Source organism: Cygnus olor, chromosome 10, assembly GCF_009769625.2.
Source record: "Cygnus olor isolate bCygOlo1 chromosome 10, bCygOlo1.pri.v2, whole genome shotgun sequence".
In the NCBI taxonomy this organism is placed as follows: Eukaryota; Metazoa; Chordata; class Aves; order Anseriformes; family Anatidae; genus Cygnus; species Cygnus olor.
The window spans coordinates 13,084,647-13,104,976 of NC_049178.1; the positions used below are offsets into that span (position 1 = coordinate 13,084,647).

The window sequence follows — 20,330 nt, forward strand, 5'->3', positions numbered from 1 at the left end:
TCCGGAGGAACAATTAATTTTCTTTGTACATTTTTTTCAAATCGCTGACCCAAAGTGATGATACTGCTTTTGTATCACGTTCGCTCCCCATTTCTGCTGCTGTTGCCAGTTAATCATCTCCTGTGCTGATGTGCTCCTTGTTGAGGGAGGGAGAGTGGCGTGCTTGGCATTAAACTCTTCCAAGTGGTTTGGCAGCTGTAAATGCTCTGTAGAGAATACCAGTTGCTTCTTGACCAGAGAAACACGGCTTTGTGTGCTGGTCAGAGGTTCAGCCTGCAAAGCAGGTGGCCCTGGGTGGGTCAGCGAGAAACTCCACAATCTGTGCAGGAGGGTCATCCTGGGAAAAGGGGGCTTATCTAATCACGTTCGTGGGATTATTTATAGAAGTGCAGAGTGGTAAAGTAGTGTTCTTATGAAGAGAAACAGCCTTTTCCAAGAAGCGCGAGGAGGGAGAAAGGGAAATGAGAGCTCGATGTTCCCTTAGAATTTATTTAATGAACACATTACTTGTGTATAGCATGTTTGGCCACGTAACAGGTTGAGGTTCCGTGGCAGGCACTCAAACCTCAAGCATTGTGTCAGTCCTAATTTGTAACAAGCTGGTGACTGACTTGATTAAAATATTTGAAAAATCGTAATCTATCTTTGCAGAAATTGCACGTATCCCCCCTCCCACCCCAATTTTAAAATCTCCTGACTATGGGATGCAAAAGACTGTGGTGCTGTTGGCAATTTCAGTGCTAATTACCCAGTAGAACAGTCTTCTTGCTGCTGCTTTAAGCGAATTAGCAACGTCTGAGCCTTTTGCTGGTATGAGTAACTCATGTTACACTTCTTGCTGCCTGACTCAGTCTGCCCAGGCTTGGTTTGGGTACCCTGAGAACCATACAGATACGTTCCTGTCCAAGAGCTGGATTGTGTTGAAATTCATTCTTCCATGATTACATTTCTTGATCTTCTTCCAAGTATAGGGGCTCCTGACAAACTTTTTGGTTTGTTAGTCAGGTCCCTGTCTGTAGTGAGAGCAACCTCAGAGAATACCACTGGCCCTTGGTTGGTGACTGCAGGCTGGGCAGGAAGGTGGGAGACATCAGTGGTGTCTCCTTTCACAACCAATATCAAAGCTATTTCAGAACTGGAGGGAAGAGAAAGCATTGCTATTTGTCCCACTGCAGCAACTGATACATAGCACTGTGAAGAGTGCTGCTGACAGCGTATGAATGAAAGTTAATTGTGTTTTTGGAATGAAGACTGTCACGCCTACTTCAGTCTCAGTTGGGCATAGTTTCTCCTCTTCCTTTAGTCTTATCTTTCAAAAAAGTAAACTTTTTTTGCTGGATTTTTCATATTACCATTTCTAGACACCTTTGATTCATTCTACAAAACTCCCACTCTCCAGCAGACTTGCTGACTTCTTCACAGGATTAAAAAGAAAAAAAACTGACAAAATGACACCCATACTATAGACCTGTGGCAGAAAGTTTGCATCTGTTTTCTCCAGTGATTTCAGTTTATCTGAGTGACCTGGTGTACTTTGTCTCCCTCCTCAGTCTCCTTTTGGTCTCTCTGGGATCGGAATGGGACTGATGACAATTTTCACATTCAATTGCTTTATAAGCAATTAAATTATATAATGTAGGGAAGCAAGATATAGTTATTTCCCCAGTCTTTTTATGCCATCCAAATAACATGGTTGTCAGGATCTGTGACCATTTCCATGTTAATATAAAATTAACTGAATGGATGGGAGTTGCTTTGTTTAGTCCCTTTGGTAGGGGCAACTTTCAGTAGAGACTCAGTGAAGTGGGAAGGATCAAATTTGCTGTCTCTGGAAGCAGGTGCTAAGCCCTCTCCTAAGGTGTGATTGCAGACAGAATAAATGTTTATACAGTGAGAGAAAATTTTTGCTGACAACGTTTTGGTAAACTTTGCCATCCTTGATGCTAAGGAGGAGTGTTGCACTGGGTGGTTGCTCTTTCACAGGATCACAATGGTTGAGGTTGGAAGGGACCTGTGGGTCCGTCTGGTGCAACCTCTGCTCAGGCACGGACACACAGAGCAGGTTGCCCAGGACCATGTCCAGGCAGCTTTTGAAGATCTCCAAGAAGATCTTTATTTCTTGGTGCTGTGCCATGGCTCCCGTTATCTTCCTGATCTTATCTATGTGCTTGTGCCTTGTTAAAGAGAGAAACAAGATGAGAAACACAGAGCATGGGAAGAGCCTGCACTAAGCAGAGGAGGCTGTTCAGTCCTCAGCTGTGTGTTTCTGTGCTGTTTTGTATCCTCACCGAGGAAGGAAAATCTACCTCTTTCTGCTTCTCACATTGTCTAAAAAGCTGTTTTCCTGTTGGCAGACACTGTTTAAAGAATTGCACTGTCACAGATACAGCTCAAAAGTATTCTGATTTCAGACGCCATGTTTGTGAATGTAAATCTTCAGTTGGTATTCTTGAAGTATGTTTAAAGTTAAATAATTTCTTGGTATGTTTTTTGATTTTTTTGTTTGTTTATTTCAATGGGATTTAATAGAAACTGAAATTTGTCTCTTTCAGATTAAAACATCCTTTCCAGATTACATGCATATACTTCAGGGTGGGATGGGATTCTAACAGAAGGGCACCATTTAGCAGCGTCGTGTGTTTTTTTGAGCAAAGCTCAGGTCATGTTACCTTCTCAAAATGGTCAATGTCACAGCCCGTCACTGTTTGATTGCAAGACATTTTGAAATTCCAACTCAGCCCACTCAAACTGCCTTCATGAATAATGGGAACAGCATTCTATGAAATCACAGAATCATAATTATGCTTTTAATTGTCACAGGAAGTATTTTTTCAGCTTCATCTTCACAGTTTTTATGACTAGTCAGTCCACATTTTAGCAAGTGGAGAGAGAATGAGTGTGTACATATATATACGTTACTGCTTTTCTCATACACCAGTCCACAGATATCTAAAATCCATTCCTTCCATTTGAAAAATAATCATTGCCTGGTGACACTCCTGGATTCAAGTGCCTTTATGGGTCTTAATATAAAAGAAACTTTATCTTTTATTTTATAATGTATGGTGTTATTGCTGGGAACGTTAGCTAAGTGCTTGGTAACAATAAAAGAAAACATTTTCTGTGTATCCTAGCTGGAATTGCAGCAGTTTGCAATAGAAATTATCTGCGTTAATCCTTATGTAAATGTTTTTATCAGTATTATAATTGTATGAGCATCTGTCATTCAGTATTATTCATTAATATTCAAAGACTTTGGCAATGGCCTCAGGTTTCTCGTGTAGTATCCCCAACAAATACTGGGTTTGGAATCAGTTTTTTTGAAGTTTCTTTTTCTTCTTTCTAGCAGAGAAAACAGAATAGTTTTTTCATCTTCACATAAGATTTTAACATATTACTTTTAGAGAGCGTAGGGATAGAATTTTGTATTTCAGTAATGCGTAAATTGATGCCCTGGCTTTTTCTTTCCTCACAGGGTGTACTTCTGTAAGAGGCCCATACAGTCGTTGATTTTGTCAGTAGGGGACTCTATCTTCAACTGTCCTCATTCTTTTGGCTCCTATCAAAGAAGAGCAATCATCTCATAAAGTAGATATGTTGTTAAAGTCTGATATCTCTCTGGGCTTTGCAGTGAGATACAGCATTTTCTTCACACCCTGGCAAGCTGAGATGTCAGGATATGATAATATTATGCATAGTAAAATCTTTTTAGTAGCTTCTAGACTTTTAAAATGACAGCTCTAAAAATCATTTTCTAAGAAAACTTTTATATTAATTATTGCCAAGCAATGTGTTAGTATTTGGTTTTAAAAAAAGCCCCACAAAAGACACAACGGTTTTGGGATCCTGTTAAAAATAAGGACATCTAAATAATAGCAATGAAGAGAGAAAGCAAGAGGCAACGCTTTTTTATTTTATATTTTTTGGTTTCAAGTATTTTCTCTTGCAGGATGCTATCTGCTACTTCAGTGATAAAAAAAATCTCATCACCTTACATCATCAAGGGAGGGAGAGAGTGACTGACTTTCTCTGTGCCATTCTCTTTGCTTTCTACTTGCTAGACTACTGATTATCAGAGGATGACTTGTAAATCATGATCTTGTTTCTTCTCTTGCAGCTATTTAATGAATTTCTATCCTGATTGTTCACCCTCCTACAAAACTGATAGCATAACAAACTCTGCTGAAAGGTTTTGAGGCAGATGATAAACAGAAAGAGACTTCTGAGTTCAGAAATCCAAAGTTTTACGAATGGCATGAACAGCTTTCCTTTTTCAACAGTCTGATGCCTCTATCATTTTTTGCTAGCCCTAATGATTGCAAAACTGGTATCATAACTAGAGTGAAAATAATACATTTTGAAAAATGTTGATATGAGCAAAAGCCAAGTGTGTGGGATGACAGATGAAAGTGGTGATAAATTGTGTGGGTGCTCTCATGTAAGAAAGTGCCTGAATCATTATTCGTTAAACAACAACAACAAAAAAAGCCTATTTTCTGTTTGCAATACTGGGACTTGTTTAAAAGATCTTGGCATGTAATTGGCATTCAGTGAATAATGAAAAGCTGATTTTCAGAAATTAGCAGTCGTGACTTCACAATTACTTGTATCTCACACTTGTGAATAATTCTGTTTGTAATTTGCTAGATTTTTTTTTAAGACAGAGAGAAATGCAACACCTAATGAGCATCCATATCTAAGGCTTAAGTTAGTTTAGTATCTGGTAGGACCCAGTCTGATCCAAACTACTAAATGCAAATATAAATGAATAATTAGTGCAACAGTAGAGTAGATTTCATTCAGTTTTTCTCTTTGTTAAATCTTTCTAAATAACTGTTCATTCTTATAGTGTTACATCATTAAAAATGTCCATCTGTAGCTGGATATTTTAAACTCAAATTAGTCCTTTTTTATTAATTGGGAGAGTAAGTTATAACTATGCACATTTATTAAGCAGTTAAATCATCTAAGGATTAGTCTTTCAAAAGCATTCAGGTGGCAAAAGGTGCAGGTGATTAATTCTTTTACATAAAGGGTCATTAAAAGGTGTACTTAAATGCTAGTCTATCTTTAGGTATATAAATACTTTTGAAAAATCTCAGCCTTCAGCTGAGTTTTTTATAAAATTTCATTGTCACTTTTTTGATGGGTTGGAGTGGAGGTTACACTGATTGTACATGGAGGTTATTTTTTTTTTTAAACAGCTATGTTTTATCATGCAAATTCAAGCCCAAATGACAATATTCTCACATAGTTTTGTTGCACATAACAAATTGAAAGCAAACACGCTGGAGGAAATCATATCATGATAAAGGCTAAAAAGGCAGTTTTATACTTAGTGCAAGGCATGGTTCTGTGATGTATATATTTGGAGTGACCTCAGGAGCTAGATGTGATTTGCATTGTTCGTGTTAATAAATAAAGTACTACTTTATTTGATTTAAATATGAAAGGATGTTTTCAGGAACTTCCCTGAGTCATTTTTAACACCACAACACCTCAGTCAGTCTGCACGTACTCCAAATAATGCAAAGCTCCAGAGGTCAGCATGCTAAAAACTAACTACAGGGAGTATAATGCGCTTAAAGCAATCTCAGTTAGGAAGTCCTGTGACCACTTTTATAGTGATCTTATTTAAAGAGAGGCTTAATAAATCAAGGCTTGGCACTGGGAGATGGGTATTTGGCTGCCAGAAGCACTTACCTGATTCCATCATTACTGTATCTGAATGTCTGTTTCCCACATCTCCAGAGTTGGGCACAGGAAGGAGTGTAGCCTTCTTAAACTCACTAATCCGTATCAGAAAAGCACAGAACTTATTGCTTATGAATAAAGCGCACAACTTCTAACTGATTAAGTTCTGCCTAATTTTAGTCTTTTGCCAGGCTAGCTCAGCTGTGGGTTTCCTGTAAATGAAATCCATTTATTCAGCGAGCCACTAAAATCCAGAGTTGACTCATCCTAAAGGTGAGTTGCATCAAGTCAAATAGTTGTGCGTTCTCAGTTACTAGCAATCACCAGAGCCCCACAGTTACCCCACAGCTAGGCAGAAACAAAGGTGGCTGCTGCTGTTCTGCTGAGTTTTGTTTGTTTTTAACTCAAGGGGTTGGACAGTAGGTTTCTGCATTCCCTGCTTTGCCTGCCTGCCAGGATAGGATGCAGTCATCTCAAAGCACAGGGATCCGAGGACTTCCACATCACTCTACACACAATCTTTTTGTGTCAAAACCATGCTTATTTTATGTTGTTCGCTGTCACTACAGGTAAACACGGCAATACGTGTTCCGTTAGGGATAAAGGAATTTTTCACCTATCTGGACATTCTCTATAAATCCTTAAAAATCACTTCTAAGTTTCTGAACCATTAATTTCAGAAATGCCTTCCAATGCATCAACATCCTTCATTTCTCCGTCATGATCGATGCCAGGAAGATGCAGGTGATTTTCATTGCTAAGTATCTGCTGTTCTAACACACGAGTACTTTGCCTAAGGTGCTGGTGGTTCTTTTAAAATACCACGTGCCTTATTGCAGGTTTAGCAATTCACATATCAGAATTGCATGTATAAAAACAGCAAATGCCTTGGTCCGGAAACTGAAAGAGAAGTTCTTATTTCTAAAATGGAAAAACACTACTTCTGTTTTATTCTTCAGCTAGATTGTCTTTCCTGCCTATTCTTTGCAACTAAAAGCCTGGAAGATGCATTTTTATTTTTATTTTTTTACATTGTAGAGGTATACATTTGAGCCATTTCTTGGAACTTGTGGTGTTTTGATGTAACCAGAATGTGAAATGACCATTCTCCATGCTGTTTTTGACTGAGACGCAAAGTATTAGTGTTTGTCAGGCATGTCGACATTTTGGTGCTTAGTTTCTGGTGTTATCTGCTTTGGTTACATAACCATTTAGAAGTGTGGTAAGATTTATGTGACTGGCTCAAACAGAAGATCATTAAAGCTGAAGATTTACTTCTACAATTGTGAAGCTGGGTGCTCTGAAATAGTAGTAGCATCATGTTTTCCAGGAGACCTTTTTTATGGATGACTATCTCATCGGTAAGGCTCTCTTAGAAGGCTTGACCAAGGTCAGCAGCATGTTTATCCATGTCAGCCTTCTGATTCCTGAACCTGCAAGAATAAAGCTTGCTCCACGTGAATTTCTCAGGGTGCACCACATACAATGATAATATCTAACTCTAAAATACTCTGCTATATTGTTTAAAAGTAGAAAAAGAAGTTAGAAACAAAAGTAGCAACCTTTAAATTACTGTTTAAGATCTAAGGGACAATATTTGGGGTTTGGTTGTTCCCATGTCAGAGCTGTGAACTCTTTTGATACTGCTACATGGAAAGCTTTATTTTTAAGTCAGTCCTCTACTGTGATGGAAAGCTTTTTGTTGTTGTTACTTTTCATGCAGGCTTGCCTCCTACTGCCAGGTCCAGAGCAAAATAGTGTCTGGTGGGATACTGGGCTCTGCTGTCACGAGTAGAGACATGGAAGCCAAAAATGCAGCGGTCCCACTTGTGGCTTAGTAGTTGGCTTCTGTGAAATCGTGTAATCTTGTCCCTTGGCTTCTCCAGCTGTACAAAAGAGACACTGCTTGCAGAGTGCTGTGTTTGATCTATAGAGTGCTTTCATGATAAGTCATCTGTAAATTGCAGGACTTAAAATAATAAAAATTTACAATCTAGAAATTATGTAGAATTATTGGAGTGTGTACATAAATGTTCATTTAGAAGATTTTATTTAGAAAGATTTTATTCAGCTATTTTTGCAAGCTTTACGATTTTATTATTTGCCAGAACCTGAATTCTGTAAGGTGGGAGGGTAGCCCCTTGTGAGCACACAAAATGGAAGGATGAGCTAAAGTACTTTGCATAACTTGTATATAAAGATATTAAATAAAAGTTGTGCCTTTAAATAATTCCACAGGTGACTAAATACAGCCAATGCAGTGATAAACATTGTTTATTTGTTTTTTTAAAAAGTAATGTTCCTCGGGTTGTACTAAAGAGGTAGAAGAGAATTCTGTCCCCAGTCCTGCATTAACACAAGTTTTCTTTTAACTGCTTCTGAGTAGGAAGAGGATTTCAATAAAGATGTACGAGCAGAGGATTGTCTTCTGAAGATTTACTGTAAAGAAAAAAAAACCACACAACCGCGTTATCATGGAAGTTGACATTTATAATTGATTATGGAGGCTACTCTGAGCTCACAACTGAAATTAGTATGAAGCAGGAGTGTGTGACGCTGGCGTTACGGTTTTATCACAAGCCATTGTCACTGGAACTGTCGCATTTCTTTCTTGGTATGTCAGAAAGAAGACAAGCTGGAGCAGTGTGATGTAGATAATAGGCCTGGAAAGTATGTAAACATACCGAGGGAGCGGTTATCAAAGGTTTCTAAAGGCAAGGACAGCAAGCACTGTAATACATCATCTGGTTGATTGCAATGCCCCAGCCTCCATGGGCAAAAACAGCTCTCCAGAGTTGTGCCTTGGGTAGCTGTGATCCAGACTGGCTCCTTTCAGGCTCTGTCTGCGACCTCATTTACTGCTTTATTAAAGTAGTGAAATACCAGAGAGAAATACCAGTAGTGTCCACATCAGAGAGGGGCATGTTCAGGTTGGGTTAGGAATACCAGCAGTGCTTTGGGAAAGCCAGTTGAACATTGTTACCTTTTCTTCTCCTAAACTACCTGTGTTTTGTATCTTCACAGTTACTCTATAATGCAGAATAACTCTGCACCTGTCGAGTTGAATTCATTCTATTTTACTTTTAACTTTAAATTAAATTTGAAGCTGTTTCCAGAACTGAAAATCCATTTTTTCCTTTGCCACCTAGATTCATCATTTCTGCATATTTATAAACTAATTTTTTTTACATTTTGTTTGACGTATACGGTCATGGGAACGGTGGTGTGGTTTGAATATTTTGTGTCAGTATCTGACAGAGAACTGAGGGGGTGTTTGCTCAAGTCCCAGTCACTGTAAGTTGTGTCTCAGTTATGCCTCTTTGAGGATTAAGAATGAATCTGTTACCGTCTTTGACACGGTGAGATCTTTAACTCAGGAAACAGTGCAATTGCTAAAGCAAAAGTTACTGCGCTATCCAGTAACAAAAGTGAGAGGAAACTTGAATTTGTTTCCCAAAGTACAGCAGATCATATTGAGCTACGCCAGCTGTTTGAGCTTCCTAAGTTCATCTTGACTGCATTGTTTTGGAAGTGCCTGCTTTAGCAACTCAGCTGTCAAAGAGGGAGTGAGAAGCCACTGGAAGCGGTCAGCTCTCCAGCTGGCGTACTGCTCACAGAAGAGGCTACACATCTATCCCCTAAGAGGCAGACTTACGACACGCTGGAAGCTTTGGCAAGCTCAAATGCAAGGAACATAGCCTTAAACATAGTGCAAGATTACCGATCCAAGTAAGTGGCTGGAAAGTTGCTCTGCATTTGCTGCTCTGGGTGGATTTTTATTGATGGGTCTCATAGGATACTCTAGATGTAATGTATCCTTCTAAGTAAAGAGGAGTGAATAGGGTTTCACTCCAAAGTACAGAAAGTGCTATCCGAAATTACCCAGAGAATGACAGAAGCAGCATGTCTTTGCGGCTTCTTCCGATAACAGCAAAAATACCAGCAAAGCATTCGGCTTATATAAAACTCAGAATTTTGATGTCCAGTATTAAAAACTTTCCTCCTTTGTCCAAAGATCTTCAGATCCTAGCCTCTTGGCTGCTATTTTGAAAGAAAGAAAACAAAAAAAGTGATGTTTCAACCATGCGTTTCTCACAAAGGCTTTGCTTATGGGAGCTGAAGTATTCCGCAATTTGCATAGAGCGCAAGGACTTTGATCTTGACAAAACACATTTTGCAAAGCAGTATTATCTTGGGTGCGATTAAAACTTGCATAAACAAAACTGATAGTTGTAGAGGCCAACTTTTCTTCCTACTTTCAATTCTCTCCCCACCTCTTGCTTCCCCCCCACCCCCGCCATCCACAGCTTATGTCACTGCTGCAGCCAGAAAGATTTTTATTGCTTTCAGATGCCGTCACCTGCATAACAAAGCACAGATCGAAGTTGCATCATTTCTGAGCCTTCAGAAGTGTTAACAGATGTGCTGCTTCTTGAAAGCCAAAGAAGGTGCCGTACGAGGAGAAAGCTAAACTAGCTGTAGAAGCTGTACAAGCTAAGAGAGGCAAAATGTAGATGTTAAGATATGAAAAAAAAAAAGAAAGCTTTTCTCCCTAAAGCTTCAAAAGGTTGAAAACTCTTCTTTTTCAAAGCTATTTGAACTATGTTGGTAGCTTTTGAAAGACGCTTGGTCTGCATGAAGTGTGTATCGATGCTGATACAGCTATGCTGTTGGAAATATGTAATCAGTGCGTCACTCCTGTACGGGACTTTCAGTGGTGTTTTCATACCTAGCATTTGCTCGAGGGCCGAGTTGTGCTGAAAATCTCAGGTAGGAAAGGTGTGATTTCAGAAGTCACTTATTTCAAAAAGCTTCGTACTCAGGAGTGCAGTGCAATACTGGAACAGGTCTGCCATGGAGCTGTGAACTTTTTACCCAGGGAGACTCCCAGGTCAGTCCTGATCTAGCATTGCAAATAGCTCTCCTCTGAGGGTAGGGTGGGCTGGATGACCTCCAGAGAGAGATCCTTTCTAACCAGTGTTTAAATGAGTCTGAAAAGATCTGGGCCTTCTGTGCTTTCTGTGGGCCTTCCAGAATATCGCAGTATTAGGTTAAGCTTGCGTTCAGAATTCATTTTTTATTTTATTTTTTTTACCACCCAACAGCAGGTATGTTGCATTGTGCTGCAGCTCTGCCTGCAAGCAAATAGTCTTGTCAGTCAGAGCTGCCCGTTGAAATCCTAAATGCCTGCCCTACTCCTGCTGCACGAATAAAGAAATCTCTGCAGTAGGCTGAAGAAGAAAAGTCTTCCCGTTATACTTTTCTATTTGATTTTTGCCACGTTTTTATTATATTTCTGTGTGCCCCTTGTCATGTTGAAGTGATTTCCATATGTAAGGGAAAGGTCCTAAGTCCTGGTCTTATGCCTTAGCGGGCCCCAGGAATCTGTTTTCACCCTTACTGGGTTGTAAGATGAAATAGGAGAGACTTAAATGTACAAATCCCAAACAAAGCTGTTTGATACTGGTTCGTTTTGCTTGCTTTATTATATACTTTGCTCTAATGCAGTGTACCATGGCAATGAAACTTGTCTTCCCAAGGACATCTTGAAGAGAACTTCCTCAAGTAGCAGTAGTTACCCTGCAGTTGAGGCAAGAACAAAACTTAATTTGCAGCTTAATATTGAGAATTTAAATGATAGCTTTATAATGAAGTATGATGATGTCTGAATTCATAGGTGTGCATCTTAAATGTGTTTATATGCCAGGTACTCTAAGAGACGTAGGTAGATGCTTTTATAGTACTTATTACGGTACATAATAAAGAATTGATCTCCAGTTACTGGTAAGATATGCTGGTTATAAAGGATAAAGATAACTTTCATCTCTGGTTTTACTGTACTGGATAAAACAAGAAGCCTTTCTTTTAAGAAAATGTTTCTTATTAGAAAATTCAAAGCTTTCATAATAGACATTGATCTATGCTGCAAAATGAAAGGAGGAGGAAAGCTTTCACACAGAAACGCTAATAATGTTCTCTTTGTTAGTGCCTTTATGTAGCATATTAAGTGAATGTTTGCCTATCAGTCCCAGTTCTGGACTCTGAGCCATCTACCTTCCCGTAATGCAGCCATCCTGGGGCTGTGCTCTACACCATACCATTTTTTCAGCGTGGGAAGGATGCTGTTTATCCTTTGTGAAGTACCTGCCCTAAACGTGGTAGACCACTTTTTTCAAGTAAGAGCGTGTGTTGTAAGCACAGCGCTGGTGCACCGTTTCTGTATTGTGAATGGTGCAAGCCAGAAGAAGCAGTGCAACGCCAGGTTTATTGTACTAATAGCAATAAGTACTCATTAAATAGCTAATGGTTATATGATTGGGATTTTATATTGTGGTGCAATGAATGGAATGCTTGCGTTGTATTCTGGTCTATTCACTGTCTCCAGGGAAAAAAAAGAATCAAAATGTAGTTTGCTAGAAAAGACCTGTACCTTTTAGGCAGAAAAAATAAAATAAAATAAAATAAAAATAAAGACAAGCCTTTCCTACCAAATTATGCTAACCTTGCACATTTCTGTAGTCCTTTCTGAAAGCACGATGACAAGGTCAATCGTTGTATATGCGTTTTCAAATTATTTGCAAGTTGCTGAATGCTAGGCAGCCTTCTAGATTTTTTTTTTTCCTGTCTGCTTATTTTTATTTATACTTCCTAAGTCCATTCAGTTATTATATGTCATTGCAGTGAGCTTCTGGGCATTCTGCCAAGTCTTCAGTATTGTCAGGATGCTGGATAAAGTACAAAGAAAAATGCTTGTCTGTGTTTCCTTGTAACATTTTACAAGTATTGTATAGCCTCAGCAGTGAGACCATCAGCAAGAGCAGGAGTAGATGAACACAGGACTGACTCTTGCTTTCTCTGTCTGTGCAGATAGTTAGAATGTACGCTTTGACACATACGAACGGCAAATGTCCACGAATTAACGAGAAAATCTGAACCAAGGACCTAGGCTTCTTTCAGCCAAAGGAGTCTGTGTTTAATATTGTGAAACGGTGTAATAGCATAACTGTGAAGATGAGCCTTTTCTGAAGTAATAAAACTGGACAAAAATAATCTGAAATTTTAGAAGCTCACTGTTACCATTACCTCACCCATAACTGATCCTGTAATTACAATGACCTGTTCGGAAGCCTTGTTCCTATGCACTGGAGTGTATGGTTTCCACAAACGTTCTTTTAAAAAAAAAATCAATTTGTGTGATTTTTTCAGTGTCATTTTCATATTGGAACTGGACGTTCATTTGATTCAAATGTAGTAAGATATAGGAGCATATTGGGGGAGGGGATTAAACATTTTTTGTTATAGAATATATTATGGTCAAGCTGATTATTCATCTCCCAGGTTAAATTCTGAGTAAATGTGTGATTTCTCTGTATTAAAGCAAACAAACAAACAAAAGCACAACAAAAGCTGTAGATACTTGCAAATTTGGCTTGAGGAAGAGTGAGTGCCACATGCCTCTTTGCCCTTTTTTCAGTGAGTTTTGCTATATACAGTGTACTGCAGAGAATTGGGCAATGTAGCTGCAGTATTTTCCCTCTGCCTGTGTTTGTATGTGTTTGTAAATGAATCTGGATTTGTAATGTGTTTGTAAATGAATCTGAATAGTGATTGTTATGCTTTGATAAAAAATGAAAGGAAATCTACCCGTGCACCCGAGTACTCCATAGGCAACATTACCTTCTGTTGTAAATTACAGACTTCTTACATGAGAGTTTGAGAACAGCTCTGCTGTGCTTGTTCTGAGAATAGATAGAATTTAAGTCTCTGACACCATTACGACATAAGAAAACAGTTTTTTTTTTTTTCCTGTAGGAAAATAAAACACAGATAATAAATGTAGAGGAAATTAACTTAAACTTGCTTTGATTGATATTCTTTTTCTAATGTACTCCTTTTTTTCTATAGTTTGTGCTGAGGCGTTCGATCCAGATGAAGAAGAAGAAGATACAGAGCAAAGGGTAAGAATGAATGAATTGCACCGTGCTTGGTTCTCTCTACAGCTTGACAAGCAGAAGTCAGTACGTCAGACTTCCTTACCATTTGTGCATTTCATTCTGCGAGGTGGTGAGGTATGCTGTCGCTGACAATGTGACATTGCTCTGAAACTTAAGGCCACTTTATCACATACACTTATTTTGTCACTGTAGCTTTAATACAGTTTTACTTCAGAGGACTTGATATCTCTACTTAAGTCTACCATCTATAAAAGTTTGGATATTTTCCTTTCTTAATTATCCTTAACGCTTGTTGAGGCAATTCCTAGAGTACTGGTGCTGTTATGAAGGTTTAGTTAAACTCAAGCACAGCTGTTCCTTCATGGGCGTTTGAAATTCCTCGCATGCTTTTCACTGCCTTCTTGTCAAAGCAGTTTGCCTGGGTAGGAGAAATACTTCCTTGAAAGGTTTTGAGACTTCTGACCACCTGTTGTTCTATTGTTTTTGCAAGTTGGAAATTTCTAGGAATTGCAAGTCCAGGTACTGTTATTGTCTTTCTTTAGAGATGTTTTATGTGAGGAAATCCTGTAGCCTGGCTGGGTCAGTGTTTTCTCTAGGGACTTTCTGCTGTTCCATTTCCAGATTCCATCTCTCTGATGGTTACACTTGTGCAAGGAAAAATCTAAGTCTAATCTAATTTGTCTTGAACGAGAAGATAGTTCATACATAAGATGCTACAAAAAAAAAAAAAAAAAGACTGTCTGACAATCAAAATGGTTTTAAACGTGGATACATCTATTTCATCAAAAGGGTTAATTTTCCTGACTGCTGGCTCAATATTAGTAAAAAAAAAAAAAAAAATATATATATATATATCTTTTTTTTTTCAAATGAGGTCTGCTACTCAAGGTTGGACAAAGAATATTTGGAAATGTCTGCTAATGTAACTGTTTTTCAGAACTCTTGTTATTCCAGAAATACGGTTAATACAGTGAATGTGAAAGCTTTTTATACGTTTTCATAATTATCCCCCCCCCATCAAAAAAAAAAGTGCAGATAAATATTTTTATGAGACACAGTGAATGCTGGTTACTTTAACCTGATGAGAGGTTTATTTGTGACTGTATCTATGGCTCAATTAGAAGGGAAGGGAAAGGTATCCTTTTATTCTTGTCTCTCTTCAGTGTTTTTTAGCATGTGTTAATTGTCAGCATAATATTTTTCTGTATTTTTCTTTCACTCTGTCTTGCATTGTACATTTATATGTAAATACTGTTTATGCAAACAACAAAAAAGAACTTTATACTATGTTACTTTAAAATTGTGTTTGTGTTTTCATTTTGAAGTGAAGGTTCAATTTGTAATCATATTTCTTTGCTGTCATGACAGTTTGTTCATTTTTACTTTTTTTTTTTTAAAGGTAGTTCATCCAAAAACTGATGAACAACGATGCAGACTGCAGGAAGCATGTAAAGATATCCTGCTCTTCAGAAATCTAGATCAGGTAATATCAGTTTAAGGAAATCTAAACTGGAGTTGCTGTTTTGTAGCGTGATCTAACAGTCCAGACACTGTTATTGTGATAGTTTATACAATTTTAATTATAAGCAGACTGGCTTGGGGCATGTATCTGAAGATTACCGTCAATGAACAATAAAAACAGGACAAATTGTCAGTTATTGTGACTGTCAGATCACTATCCCTGCAAATTCAATTTTTTTTTCTGTTTTTGTTACAGAAAAGTATTTTATAAATTCTATTTTTCTTTTACTTCTGGGTACCATTACACTTGATTTGCTTTTCCTGGCAGAACAGCTCATAATTTCGTGGGCAATTTAAAATTGAAATAACTTACACAATTTATAATTGTTGAACTCTGTCTGCATTTGCTTGATTTTAGATTGCTTCACCTTTTTTTAAATGTCAGTGTGTCAGTAAATTTTCTGCAAGTGAATGTAAAAGTAATGTTTTTAGGTTGTTCTTGTTCTTCATCTTGCAGATTTATTGCTGAAGTTAATAATTAATTGCTGCTTGCTTCCTCATTGGGTTTAATGATGAGCATCTCCATTGCTGCTGGCTCTTAGAAAACATAATTGTGTTTTTTGCCTTTCATTTTTTTTAAATGAGTTTCGTAGGATAGTTCAGGTATGTAGGATAGTTCAGGAATGGACCTCTGGAAATCATCAAATCCAGCCTCTGAAAGACCATAGAGCAAGTGCTTCTCATATCTGATTTGGTGTTTCCAACAGAATGGAACTGACATCTCCACTACAGGTTGATTTTATTTTATTTTTCTATTGTACTGTCATAAAAACAAAGGGGAGGAATGAAAGCTGTAACACCAGCAGTGGTCCCTGCATCTTCCTGGTTTGAATCAGAGCTTTGTCTGAGATATGAAAGGACGTAGTTTATGGTTTCAGAAATGCTGCTCAGCTTTCTTTGAAGTTCTCACAGTTCTTGGTTGCTGTACAACCTCCAAGAGTCATTGAACTGCGTTCCCAAAAGAGTATTTAAAAGCTTTTGACTGCAGCAAGCTTAAGAAATTCACATTCAGTCAATAAGTTTCCGTGAAAGCTGTCCTTACAAAGACTGTTCTTTCGCTGTTCTGGGATTCTGTCATTGTATCTATTTACTTAAGACATTTAAAATGCTCCTTTTGCAAGTAAACCGATTGTGTATAGTAAAAAATGAAACATCTAAGAATATTCAGCAGCTCAAGGGGTATCTACAAAATGTGATCACTATTCAAATTGATTAGGCCGATCTTTTAGCTTCCAGCAAAATCACTCAGAAGCAAAAAATTAATAAGCAGTTCATACTCGAAGATGACTTTGAAAAACATATCTGAGCTGAAAAAGTGGCCTTAGAAAAATACTGCTTCTTGGGAAAAGCTTTCTAAGCAACTGGGGAGAGAAGTAATGGAAATGGTCTTAACTGCAGCTGTTAAAGACTCCAGCTTTAAGATAGCACATGGCTGAAAGATGACTGCAGTACGTACATTAATTATAGTATGACAAAGGGCACTTAGCAGAGAGGGGAGTGTTTTCCTAGTGTTAAGTACACCTAAAATGGTGTATGGAACTTGCCTCCTTTCACCCCTCATCCCAATAATTTCTTTTTAACCTCCTCTGCACAACTGGGAAATATGACTTGTGTGGAAGGTTGGGTACAGAGTACCTACTGAATAGCGAAATGCATGGCTGCTGCTTTTGCTCAGTGTATAATATCCTTTAATAATTGTGAGGAATACTTCCAAAGTGAGGCTCAAAATCTGTTCTTTGCTCCTTAGCTTCCAAAGAGCGTCATGTAAAACAGTGTTGTTTTTAAAACAAAACAAAACACAACAAACTGTAAGACCCTTCAAGGAGTAAAAGTGTGTGACTCGAATGTCCTGGCCAAATTCATTCCTTTTCCACTGGTTGCATGTGGGTGAACTGTGCTGAATTTAGGTCCAGTGACTCAACTGCCCTTTTAAATGTCTTACCTTGTATGATTAGTTGATGTCATACTTGGTATCAAATACAAAGGAGCCGATGTCCAGTGGATCACTTCTAGCAAGGTTCACACAGAACTTTGGACTGAAATCAATCCAGATTATCAGAGAGTTTAACCCTGAAGTTTTGAGCATGCCCAACGATACACCTGATTTATGCTTCAATCTAAAGTGCAGGGGGAGTAGGTAATCTTTCTGCTGTTTAAAGCTGTGAATGAAATATCATGTGTATGCTCCCCAGTATCTTAGAAAGGAGTTTGTAGAATTTTAGTTATGACTGAATTTCGTACTGGGTGAGAGCAACGCCTCTTATCCGTAGCAGCAAGGCCCTCAGGCATCCTCAGTACCCCTATTTGAAACGAGGGTCTTACAGTTCAGGCATCTGCTAGACCTTGTCCTTTTATTAACAAAAGAGCTCAGTGTTTTATTTACTTAAAAATAAGTCTGCCTGTTTATCCTCCAAATAAAACACAGCTGAGTTACAGTATTTTTAAAAAAGTTTTTTAAGATTTATATTGCTTGTTTTCTGACAACTGTTACTTAAATGCATGCTGTGAAATAAGTGGTTGAACAGCATTCAGGCAGTGGTTCTTAATTTAGTTTAAGCATCAAGAGAGTTTTTAAGGACAAGAGAATAAAGTTGGAGTGAAATGAGAGGCAATATTTTCAGTATAGAGCCAGTGTAGAGCCAAAGCCACCTAGAGCCAAGCCTAGCACTGACTCGTCTGGAGCTGAGTGGTCTAGAGCCCCAAAGTCTAGTTCCAAATGCTCTGGAGTCAAACAATGCAGAGCCAAAATGCCAAGAGCCAAACGGTCCAGAGCCAAGTCTAGCACCAGAGAGTCTGTCAGTGAACAGTCTAGAGCCAAACAATCTTGTAGCAGAGCCATCTAGAGCCAAGTCTAGGGCTGAACATCTGAGATACCTTGCAAGATCATTATAAATGATGATGAAAGAAATGTGAAAATTAAACAGACTTTTTTTTTTTTTTTTTTTTAACCTGGGGTTTTATTCTGGAGCTCCTGTGAAACAGGAAATGGAGGAGGAATGCATATACTTTCTGTGAACTGTAGTGTTTCATATGTGGGAAATGGCGGGGTGCTTGGATACTAGTGCCATGGCAGTAATGTCTGAACCAGCTCTGTGAAAATGAGAAGATTATTTATTACAGTGTTAGGTGAAAGATTGTTTAGATTTATCTAAAAGATATATTAATAATTTGCTGTGCGATTGGGAATGTAGTTTAAAAGCTTTTATGGCATGTAATTAAAAAAATCCTTGCTAGCCTGTGCCAGAATGGAAAGGACCGTGGGAAGGGAGCTGGAGAAGAAAGGGATGTTGGTCTGAGTTTCTAGTGTTAGAGAGTTTTATCTCATGTCTGGCTGTAAGGTGAGATGGCTCCTAATCCCAGCTCTGCAACCGATGTGCCATGTAGGCGTTGAATAAATCAGCACGTGTCTGCAGTGGGAATACTGCTGTGGGATCGCACCGTCTTCCAATGGGCTTTAGCAAATTGCCTATCTTCTGTGTCTTAATTTCCTAGCCCTTACAATGGGGAATGCTGTAATGAAAAATAATGTAACCAGTAATGTTGTCAAATACATTGAGCTTCTAACATACGGCAAGTGTTAGGCATTTATTTTAATAACTTGTACATCTCAATTCAAAATTTTAGTCGTTAAGTGAAAATGGTGTAGGATGAGTGTAGTCTTTAAGGGGGAGGAAATAACATTTATTTTCCCTGGCTGGGTGGTTTGACCTCTCCCTGTAGAAAATGGGTGAGGCCTTTATATGAGTGGCTTCTCTCACCAGAACAGATAGATAGTTTTGAAAATCTTTGGATGACCTGTATTTGCAAGAGCGTTAATAGCAGTATCATGCATGGTTGTGCTGTCTATGTGTGGGCTTTGACTTTTACAACTTCCTTGGCTGCGCTGCGTACAAAAGAAAGTTTAGTCATGGCTCATCAGAGAAACCCCATTTGCATCTGCTATGCTGCCAAAGCTTATCCCATTTTCTGTATGTGCTCCCCATCGGTGGCTACCTGATCTCATCTGGTGCAGAAGTTGCAGGTTCTCTAAGACACAGAGTATCTGGGGAAATAACTTTGTCCAGAGGCTTGTTGAGTACAACCCTTGTCATGGTTGGGGCTCTTGGCTGATGACAGCGCAAATAAGATATTAATAAATAGTGGTGTGGTTTTTAGACATACATATAATGAAATATGTGTACTGCTGATATAAATCAGTATGTATCCATTGCAGTGAAGATGTGTCAGATTATACCAAGTGAAAGCTTGCTTATACATATGTGCTTAACTGATGCATACCATTTCAGTGCCAAAGCAATTTGAACATAAATTTGAGATAATAACCCTTCTGTAAGGGAAGCATCTGTTTGTCTGCATTATTGAACTTATATTAATAAGCTGGAAACAAAGTGAGGTACTTTCTAGTTAAAAGCAAAATTCAATATCAAAATTACTTGTATTTGCATACAAGTAAAAATAATGGAATGCATGTTGCAGTTCATTATCCAGATCAGGTCAAATGAATTTGCCTTGTCCAGCAAATAATGCAGAGTTGTATTTTCTGAGTGTGTTTTTCTTTTTTTTCACCCCTCTTGTTTGTTTTATAGGAGCAGCTGTCTCAGGTTCTCGATGCCATGTTTGAGAGGAAGGTGAAACCTCAGGAACATGTGATTGATCAAGGGGACGATGGAGACAACTTCTATGTCATTGAGTGGTAAGCAGCTATGCCTTTGAAAAGTGAAGCATGTTTCTTTTCAGCTTCTTAGAAATAGCAGGGAATACCTAATCCAAGACGGTTTCCAAAGGAAACATACTTTTTGCAATTGTCGCCTCTTCCTTTTGTCTTTCCATGTTCCCCTTTAGGTTCCCATTGACTTTTGGATCATTTGCCAAGGGCAATCAAATGTGACAGAGGTGGACATCCTCGTGGTGCGTCCACCATCTTACTGAGTTGCCCTTTTCTGCTTTTTTTTCCTTAGGGATTTTATATTTTTTCATGTGAGCATTTTTCTTTTGAGTCCTACAGCTATGTATGATTACCATCTCAACAATGACACTTTGGTCTGTCTTTATTCTTCTTATCTTGCAGAGCTTTAGCTCACAGACTGTCTCACAGCTCAGCAAGTTCTCTCTGTAAGGCTGAGCCAAGGTCACCCACTGACACCTCACCCATATAGTCCT

At 38.4% G+C, this 20,330-nt stretch overlaps 1 protein-coding gene across 1 annotated transcript in view; it reads left to right on the forward strand.

Moving 5' to 3' along the window:
* The window catches only part of PRKAR2A (protein kinase cAMP-dependent type II regulatory subunit alpha), a 54,892-nt gene that overhangs the window by 22,844 nt on the left and 11,718 nt on the right, over positions 1 to 20,330 (forward strand). Inside the window, exons 3-5 of the mRNA XM_040568284.1 lie at positions 13,600 to 13,652; positions 15,049 to 15,132; positions 19,757 to 19,863. Coding sequence (XP_040424218.1) covers positions 13,600 to 13,652; positions 15,049 to 15,132; positions 19,757 to 19,863 — 244 coding nt within the window. The remainder of the gene's footprint in view (positions 1 to 13,599; positions 13,653 to 15,048; positions 15,133 to 19,756; positions 19,864 to 20,330) is intronic.